At 40.1% G+C, this 10,417-nt stretch overlaps 1 protein-coding gene across 1 annotated transcript in view; it reads left to right on the top strand.

Annotated features, from left to right (window-relative positions):
- The window catches only part of bcl2b (BCL2 apoptosis regulator b), a 35,796-nt gene extending 25,745 nt beyond the window's left edge, over window positions 1-10,051 (top strand). The window contains exon 2 of the mRNA XM_033982999.2: window positions 7,155-10,051. Coding sequence (XP_033838890.1) covers window positions 7,155-7,292 — 138 coding nt within the window. The 3' untranslated portion in view covers window positions 7,293-10,051. The remainder of the gene's footprint in view (window positions 1-7,154) is intronic.
- Window positions 10,052-10,417: the final 366 nt, after the last annotated feature.

Consider the following 10,417-nt stretch of genomic DNA (forward strand, 5'->3'; position numbering starts at 1 on the left):
GCCGGTGACCTTTTAAAAGCCTGTTGATCCAAAAAACGGATACTGTAGCGAGGCCTGGCCCAGAATTTATTTCCCTGACGCACACCTGTCGCTACTGACGCTCGGCAGATGGTTAGCCGCGGGGCAAAGACGAGTTTTTCTTTCAGGAGAGGGAGTCTTTTGTAGTTGTGATGAATGCAGATGTTTTGTCCCTTTTGCCAACATGGTAAAGTTTGAAAAAGTTCTCCTCGGCCAGCTGCTGTGTGTTGTAGTTTGAGTGTCACAACATTGGCGGACGGGGTCGGTGCAGGGAGTTAAACACAATAATCATTAGCCTGTCTTTGGCAGTAGATGTGCTTTTTTTCTGGGGAGCCTCATTTAGCCGCTTTAATTAGAAACGATAAGATCTTTTTTTTTTGTCAGAGCAGACGTGTTGTGCTCGTGTCTGCTCTGTAGTTATAATCTACGACACCCGTGGATCGTTATGTTGTAATTTGCACTTTTTAAATCGCAATGTTCATCTAAAACGACTTAAAAACTGTGGCGTCAAATGGGAAATAGCGTCGCCATGAAGTTCTCGCGATGGATAGCTGCAGAAAAGACTACACAAAACTGCCGAATCTTACTCGTAAAACCGATTAAGACAATAAAATTAGAGAACGAAGTAAGTACGGAGCAGTGGACGTTTGCCGGTGGCGGTGAAAACGAGGGTTGATCGGCTTTGCGTCTTGAAAATAAGCGATTAAACATGCACGAGTCACTCCAGATACAAATTTTTGAGGGTAAATGAGAAGAAGAAACAACTATAACGTGGTTCAAAATCTCTGAAAAGTCCATTTTGCAGAGTAGATCTGCTTTACGGTGCCAGGCATTGGTAAAAATAATGATAAAGAACAGACTGGCCACAGCGATGTCTTTATTGTGGGAAATTAGCCAGTGGGTTGGGTGTTATTTTTAGGCGCTTGTTGCTAATGTGCACATGTTGTTAAATGTACTCACAGATGTAATGCGCATTTACAGATCCACTTAACCATCTGATGCATTAGTTAAATGTCAGCGCTGGGCGGAGTACGAATACACACATAGCAAATAGTCTGATAGTGCGTGCTCTGAAATGCTTTCCTTAAAGAATACGGATTAGTATAGTCGAATTTTGCTCAAATTGTTGCGTCACAAGTAAAAAATCTGTGTTTTTAAGAGCGTAAACCGTCAAAGGACTCATTCTGCTGTCAAATTGTGTTTCCTAATGGCTTCAATTGTTTATTTTCTGGCGGTTCGTGACCATTGCTGACAGTAGAGGGCGCTCCAACTCATAAATATAAAATAAAAGTCTGTTTTCCAAATGTATTTTAAGTCAGAAAATGTGAAATCCTAATCCTAAAATAACCAAAAAGCTTGTTTAAAAGGGGATTAATACCACAAGAATGCATCATGTGTTCTTTAAAAACAGATCAATAACACGGTACAGAGAAAGTTTGTTTGCTAACACACTCAGACTTAAACCGGCAGTGGCTAAACTAGTGTTAAAAGTCGGGATCTTGTTTGTCGCACATACCTCGGTCTCATGATATCCACCCGACACCCCCTTCACCTCTGTCTGAGTCAGGAGTTATTACTGTCACTGTCCTTGTATGAGTAAAACCCACCTCACTGCAGATAGCTCTCAGATAACAGAGTACAAGGTAAAGTAAAAATAGAACACTACATATTTTACTACGCCTTCTGCAAGTGATAAGACAACAAACTATCTATACAATACTTTGGAATAATACAACAACAAATGCAGTCGTGTGGTCATTTCTGAATATAAGAGCAACTTTGGTTTGCTTCTTCTGTTGCTGCAGTCCATTTGGTTAAAAAAGTCAATGTTTTTTACCCTGGTTAAAATAAAGGTTAATGAATAAATAGCATTTTACAGTAACTCAATAAGCCACTTTGGTCGGGATTAACTACGTGTCGCTGGAAAGGTTAAAAACGTACGATTTCCATTGAATACTATCACGCTGCTCTAAGTAACCACCTACTGTAAGCCATCAAAACCCTGCCGTGTTTTTCAACGTAATGGGGCAAAATGACTGCTTATTAAATTCATACTTCAGTCCAAAATGTGAGAAATAGAACCAAAAATCTCCCACCTGGCCTTCAGATAAATGTTTTCCCGTGTTATCGCGATGCTAACTTTACTTTTGATTTATCTCGTGTCAGTCTAACCTTCCTTCCAGCGTGATCCAGCATCGAACGCTCACGCTATCTGCCCAGCCACGAGTTTGTCATTTTTGTCAAGGCCTTGTTAGCGGACCCTCCCATGCTGTTTTGTTGGGCAGTGCTGAATGCTTTTTCCAGGAGTAGGTGGGGGAAAAAACAAGCCAAGAGTGTGTTTTTTTTTTTTTTGCCAATTCGCCACATTCCTCTCGACTTGGGGGAGCATGTTCACTAATTAATAGCCAAATCCCTTCGAGTGTGGGAGATTATTGATGAACGAGCTGTCCCAAAATGAAGATATCAAGCACTGGTTAAGCTGTGTAATTAAAAGCCTCGCACCAACAAAGGAGATGCCAGGTGGTTTTTCACACTACAGGGTCTAAAGTGGGAGGCGAGTGCTGATCCTTTCCTTTGTGGCACCCACTGCGCTGCCACGGGACGGGAAGCGAGCCGGGTACAGGAAATAAATTTGTCTCCTTGCTGCTTTTTGGAATCTCATTTTAGGGCCTTTGTGCACTGAATGGAAAGGGGGTATTTCAAATGTGACGCGCCGCAAGGTCGAAGGCAAACATACAGAGTACACAGAAATACAGTCGCAGTATGGAGCCGGAGTGTCAATACGGAGGACACTACGGCGGTAATAACGTAACAATCGGGTATTGTTCGGCGTACTTTGATCGGGTTTTGTGTACAGAGCTTCAAAGGATTTCTGTTGAAAGAGTGTTACAGCCAGTGTGGTCAGCTTGACACAAGAGTGACAGTTTGAGGAAATGGGTTCAAGATTAATTGCGGTTATTTGAATAGATTCTTTAATCCAGAGCGAGGTTTAGTTTGTTTTCATACCTGTGCACTAGTAATGTTGCTATAAGTGTCCGATCAGCAGAGTTAAACAGGTTTTGGGGTGGATTTCCTACAGTTGAGACAGAATCACAGCGCCATCTGCAGCCCGACTGACCAGATATACGTCAAAGCGGCACGTGAGCGCTCTGAGGAACACCGCAAGTGAGCATTCGGTATGAAAACAAACTAAAACTTGGTCTGAAAGAAGAATCTGAACAGACCTGATGATTGAGCGCGATGGGTAAATCACAAAAACTGCAGTTATTTATGTAATATCGTCATATGTCATCGCATTTGGGGCTTTTTATGAATAAAACCTGCTAACGTTATTGTTAAAACATTGACAAACGTACACTAACATGCATATAATTTGTAAGTTTCAGTCTTTTCCAATGCTTCTCTTCTTTCTGGACCTAATACATGACTTACTTCTTACTTTAAATATATTTTCGATAGTTTTTACTGATCATTTTTTCCTATAGGCCCACACACAACACACCTACCGTCCTGCTTTGAATTTCCTTTCCAGGGTTATGTTTTTGCCTGGTTGGTTGGCGTGTTTGTTGTTGCACAATCAGCATACTGTGTTGGGTCTTCCTGTGTGGAGTTTGCATGTTCTTGTGTTTATCTAGGGTGCTCCAGTTCCCGTAACACTAAAAACATTGTACATCACATCCAACTTTCCAATGGGACTTTCCAAATGAAAAAAAAACAACTGTTAAAACGGTTAGTAACTAGTTTTGCGATGCCAGCTATTCAAATGCCAGGTTAACATTTCGAAATTACGAGGGTGTAAACATTGGGACTATCCACGTGATTTTTTTTTAATATCCAGGCGAAAAGTGGTGGCATTAATCAATCTCAAATGTCAAAGATGTATTTGTGAAGTTTCTATTTGAAAAGGGAATCAGAAATAGCTGTACGTCTTTGCCCTCCATTTGAAATCATAACATCCAATTCCAGAGCTCTGCGCAAAAGCATTTTCTGATCGATTCGAAACCGTGAAAAATCCACGGAAAGACAGTGGACGGGGAGCTGCGGGTGGATGTTTGAAGAGTAGCCCTTCAAATTTCCCCCAGAAAGAGTGTTTAAAGTGAGGTTGTCGACAGTGCTGCGGCGTTTCTCTGTGTGAGACTGTGGAGTTTGGTTCAGCCTCTTCTGGTCCAGCTGTTCCCGCTGTCGCCGAGCAGATGTCTGTGTCTGCTCGCTCCAGACAACTGTCACATTCACTGAACACACTTTCGCTCGCTCCTTCTTTATTCGCACCTTGACGAAAGACGAGAGCAGTGTATTCTTTTGGGTTTCTATGTTTTTTTGGGTTTGTTTTACTGCTATTCGCATGTGAGACGTGTGAGAACGAGCGATCCAGGTGGATTCACAGTCTATTTTCAACAACCATTTCAAGCCAAATAGAAATATGGAGACATAATAAGAGACAAACTAACCTCCCTTCAGCTTTGACGGATGCTGCAGTGTGTTCGATGAATTTAAATAGGCCGAGCTGACAGATAATCTTACTCGCTGATTGATAATGAGGCGTCATCCGTTAAAATCACGTTCATAGATCATCAATATTGTCTTGGCGTTGGACTTATGATTGTGTTTTATTTGTGTTACAGTGTAATAAATGGAAAATAGTCATGTTTTTTATTGCGCTTTTCCACCTTCAAGGCACTCGGAGCTCTTTATTTCAAGGAACGACTCGCACATTTATACACCGGTGTACGCAGGCGCTGGGGGGGACGGGGGTTAAGTGTCTTGCCTAAGGACACAACACTAGTATTCATCTGTAGGAGCTGGAACCGTGTCGCCAACCTGTGGGTTCAGTAAAGTTCAATCTATTTTTGTAAAGCCCAAATTCACAGTAGCAGTCGTGAGAATTGATTTAACCAGCAGAAAGTTAGAACAGCAATAATGAAAGACACTTCTCCATTTGTTTTCTGTTGATTCATCCTTGTCTGTTTCTAAGTGTCTGAGTGTCCTTAGACTCTCTGTCTCGGCAAGAAAACACTCAAAAAACCTAGTGGGAAAAAGAGAAACCTCAAGGAGAACCACAGTGAAAGAGAGATCCACTCACATGGACTAAACCAGGACTAAACCAGGACTAAACCAGGGCTAAACCAGGACTAAATCATCACTAAACCAGGGCTAAACCAGGACTAAACCAGGACTAAACCAGGGCTAAACCAGGGCTAAACCAGGGCTAAACCAGTACTAAACCAGAGCTAAACCAGGGCTAAACCAGGACTAAACCAGGGCTAAACCAGGACTAAACCAGGACTAAACCAGGATTAAACCAGGACTAAAAACCAGGACTAAACCAGATCTAAACCAGGACTAAACCAGGACTAAACCAGGACTAAAAACCAGGGCTAAACCAGGCCTAAACCAGGCCTAAACCAGGCCTAAACCAAGACTAAACCAAGACTAAACCAAGACTAAACCAGGACTAAACCAGGACTAAACCAGGACTAAATCAGGATTAAACCAGAACATACAACTGTTTCAAACGATCATAATTCACATATTGCACAGCTCACTAGCTCACTACAGTCACTTTTATTAAAATCAGAAAATGCAAAATAAACAACCTATTACAATTCAAATTAATTAAAATCAAGGTGACCCAATTATTTATATGTAGAATACGTTCATTTGTGGCCTTGTTTTATAACATTAGCAAAAGTGTTCTCTGGTGAAATACACTGGTCCTCGTTTATCTCGGGGGTCACGTTCTAAAAATAACCCGCAATCAGCGAAATCGGCGAAGTATCAGCTTTATTTTTTACAATTCTTCTCTATGTTTTTTGCTGTAAAACCCCTCACCACACACTTTATACACTTTTCTCACACAGGCGTTAACATTTTCTCACATTTCTCTCTCGTTTAAACTCTCTCAAAGCTCAAACCTTCATAGGCGCCTTTTTAAACGTTTCATCGACATTGTGGGTTTTGTCGGGAAGAAAACAAATTGCAAACACACAGCACTTCAGAGTCACACTGCGATCCGACGTTTATGTAAATTTGTCTGAAGTGTAGTAGTTTTTAACATCGTCCATTAGCAGTTTCCTGTCTACTGTCTCATCTTTAAATATTTATTGAACCACACCTATGTGCAATACTCAAGTCACTTTACGATGTTATATTAGAGTCTATTTTAGTTTATTTTTAAGTCTATTGTTTTATTATTTTAAGCTATTTATCTATTATCTTGTATTATTGCACGTACCATTTTCCTTCTGTTCTTTAACTGTGCGGTGCAATACTGGAATTTCCCCACTGTGGGACTAATAAAGGCAGATCTTATCTTATCTTATTTTATCTTGAATCTGCAAAAACCTCAGAGATAAAACCGGACAGGAAATAGTGACGCTAACAGTGACTCTTTCATGAACCAAATACGTCCAGGCCCAGCAGATACTTTAAGCCGTGATCTTTCTCTTTATTATCATTTACAATCCCACACTGCCTCTCTGCTTCTAACATTTCACATTGCCTAAGTTCTGCCATTGTTGCGGAGTTTCGACATTACCACAATGCGTAGGGAGAGTATTGCTACAGCTGTAAGCGTACACCCGACGGCCATAAAAAGTACTATTGTTCTGCGTAACACTGTGGGACACTGCAGTACTTCACTTGTGTCACTCACACTGTGCGTACATATTTACAACTTCCTGTCCGCACTAATAAAGATAAAACGGATTCTTTGTATTACATGAGTTTAGCTGTAAATCATCCAGCTGTTTTTTTTTTTTTAGTTTTATTGTTTTGTTTTTTTTAACATTCTTATTCAATTTGTGTCGATATCCGAAAGCTGGAGGCGAAAGTAATGGCGGATCTAATTGTGAATTTAAAAACCGTCATGAAATATTAGCCACGTGTTTGTTTGTTTAATGTAATTTAAATGTAATAAAGTCGAGGTGGCGAACATAATATGAAAGGAACGATAACAACAACGTACTGTTCTGTGCACGGTACGGATGTTAGCGAGCAAGTTATTAATCATTTTTCTTTTTTCTTTTACATTTTCTGGGAGTAATTTACACGTTTGGACAGAAAGAACATCAGATTCATTATCAGATATTTGACATTTTTGGATTATTCATATGTTTTTTTGTTTGTTTTTCTTCCAGGAAGCCTTTGTGGAGCTGTACGATCGCCAGAGGGACTCGGTCTTCTCCTGCTCTTGGCCGTCCATCAAAACCGTGTTCGGATTAGCTGCTATCGGAGCGGCGAGCCTGACCATCGGCGCGTACTTGTCGCAGAAGTGAAGAACGCATCCTTTTTCCCCGATTGCTACGCCATCATCCTTCTACTACTACTACTGCAACTACTACTACTACTACTACTACTACAACGTTTCCTGGTGCCTCTTGTTTTATCTTTTCAAACTTCTCCTGACCCTGCAAGACGACCTTCACCCTCTTCAAAGACTTCTCGTTCTTCTCCACGAAAACAAATCAAAAACTGGGGCAGAGAGAAGAGCGGGGACGGACGCAGAACAGGACGGATCACTGGCATGCGTCTTTATTTGTTTTATTTTTCATTTCCTGATCTGTATCTAGTCCCAGCATGAGTTTTTTCGTGTCTTCGTTGCATGTGCGGACAGGGCTCGCGAGAGGGGCAGTCGGTGAAAAGGATGGCGATGGCGATGGCGGTGGCGGGGCAAAAGGAAACCCCGGTTGAGTCGGACCCCGTTTGAACTGCAGTGGTTCTTTAAAACGCTTCTTCCATCCACGTGTGTGCGCAGAGTCCATCCCAGTTTACAAAATAAAGACAAAATAAGCTCAAATCATCCTTTTTTTGGAAAACAGATGAAACGTGGTGTGTTAAGATGTATGTTGACTATTTAAGTTTTTAAATATTGCGCGTCAAATGGTTCTCACGTGGTCTTAATCGATTATTTTATTGGGTCGTAGTGAAATTTCAATTAAAACCCAGGACGTAAAGATTAAAACTGGGAAAAGGCGACTCAAAACTCAAGCAGAAGTCGGTCACTGAACTTTGTGATTTAAGAAAAAAAAGAAGGAAAACAAGCTTGTTCTTTACCATTTCAAGAAACTAAAGATATTTTTTGAAGTTTAAAGCCGTCGTTAGGTTAGAAAGAAAGTTACAGCTGACGATAGGGCTGGGAAATATATCGAAAAAGATCGTGATATCGTGAATCAGTCGACGATATGTTTAAGGTTTTTGAATCGAGAGCACGTGGGTTGGAGTTCAGACTATGGCGGAAATATATATTACCGTATTTTCCGGAGTATAAGTCACACTTTTTTTCATAGTTTCGGGGTGCGACTTATACTCAGATGCGACTTATATGTGAAATATGTTGTTTTTCTTCGTTATTATGCATTTTTTTGGCTGGTGCGACTTACACTCCAGTGCGACTTATACTCAGAAATGCATTTTTTGTGTTAAAATTGTATTGTTTATGTTCATGAAGTCAATACTAAGACCAATTTTTATTATGTTTTTGATAAGACTGAACTAAATCGCATCGAAAATTAAAATCAGTATGGAGGAAAAAGCGTGATTTATTTTTTCCCTGCCGCAGTTGACCATAAATAATAATAATAAACAACAAAAAAAACTTAAAATAAACTGTTAGTTAGTGGTATAGCGCATTTCATATTTTTGTTTAAAAAAAAAGACTGATTATTATTATCATTGTGGTGCATTTCCTTGGTATCAACTTAAAAAATTTAAGTTTCGTGACAACACTATTATCTGCTTTCCAAAACTCTGGACTTTTGGGCGCAGCATAAACCCCGAGGAGACGACGCAAACACCTTAATGAAACGGTCTGGAGCAGGTGACTTAAGCGAACGGATCTTTTTGCACACAGACTGGAAGAAGAAGAGACAAAAACACAACATCCCGGAGGTGGAAGCCAGGGGAAAAATGTCACACGCTGATGAATATCCAGAGAGAACTGTTGAGCGCAGCACAAAACGGCGAACGGTCGAGGTGGAGAAAAAACATTTATCCCCAAAAATAAAGGGAGCCAGGCCTTGCAAATATCAGCATTCCTCAGGCGAAGTCAACACTCTCTTGCTAAATTATTCCCAAATAATCACCCAGCGCTACTACTCGCTGTCAAGTTCTTTTTTTTTTGGCTCGCTACCTCTGTTCCTCTCGCAGTTTTGGGGGCAGGTGTAGTCTGGACGCCGTTTTAGCTGCGATGGCTCCACTCTGACAAAGACAGTCGTTGACAAGTGGAAGTCCGCCGAGGCTGCAGCACAGTTTGGGCTTTCGGAGCGGCCATTTTGTCCCATGTGCGAACCTGACACATCCCCCTGTTCTGTTCGCGTCCTCGATCCATGTTTGTGTTGTGTTCAAAATGGTTTCAGAAGATTTTTATGATTTCTTTGCATGAATGAAAGGTCTTGAAAGAATATGCATAATCATATTTATAACAGATTAGGATAGTCATAGCATTACAGATCTATTTATTTAGAGGTACCACTTCACGTTTTAACTGTACCCCATCTGTCCTACCGAATCACACTGTAACTACATTGTTTCTTCTGGCTGCTATAACAAAAACAAAAAAAAGTTACATTTCTGTGTCGTATTCATTTTTGGCTTTTTATGGCTGCTCTACTGTTTTAACTCAACAGCTTCAAACTGCCACGATTTTTACAGTATATAGTTCTAGAGAGCTGGAAACCAAAGTTAACTTGTATTAACCTTTCTTCAAAAAAAAAAAAATATATAGAAAAAGTAAAAGTTCCTTGAAGTTTTTTAAATATGATGTTGTATGAGGTTCTTGTGGACTGGCTGTGGCTTATATCCCCACTGTCGGATTTGTAACGTGCTTTTCCAGGATATTTCCGCCTGCCTGGAGTCTGTTATATATTATCCAAATATAAATCTACTTTTTTATATTTGGACAATGGAATAACGTTTATTCTGAGCGGCTGTAAAGGGGGACTTGACGTGACGCCCATTTTTTGACATTATCACTTTAAATTACTTTCTAAATAATGATTTCTTCCTCCAAAATGCAACTTAACTGTGCACAAATATGTATTCTATCAATTATATGTAGTTTTAGAATAAAGTCCTGTTTAATTTCTTTGTATTTTAGCAGAAAAAAAATGCTAAAACGTTCTGTGGTGTGACTCAAACACTTCTAAGTCTCATGAGTCAGAGATGGTTCATAAAGGAGTTGGTTTAAAGGGAAACGTGTCTATGTCATTTAATAAAATTACACCTTTACTTCTGCTTAAATCTAAAAAAAAAGATATGATCAGTTTAATGGTGTAATCCACAGGACGTCCTGTGGTGAGACATGGACAATGACACATTTAAAAAGACAGTTACACAAGAAACAGCGTCAGCAGCTCTGGCGTTAAGAGTGTAAGATACACTTTAATAATTATAATGTTCTTAT

The sequence above is a fragment of the Periophthalmus magnuspinnatus genome, chromosome 17, assembly GCF_009829125.3.
Source record: "Periophthalmus magnuspinnatus isolate fPerMag1 chromosome 17, fPerMag1.2.pri, whole genome shotgun sequence".
Taxonomy (NCBI): Eukaryota; Metazoa; Chordata; class Actinopteri; order Gobiiformes; family Gobiidae; genus Periophthalmus; species Periophthalmus magnuspinnatus.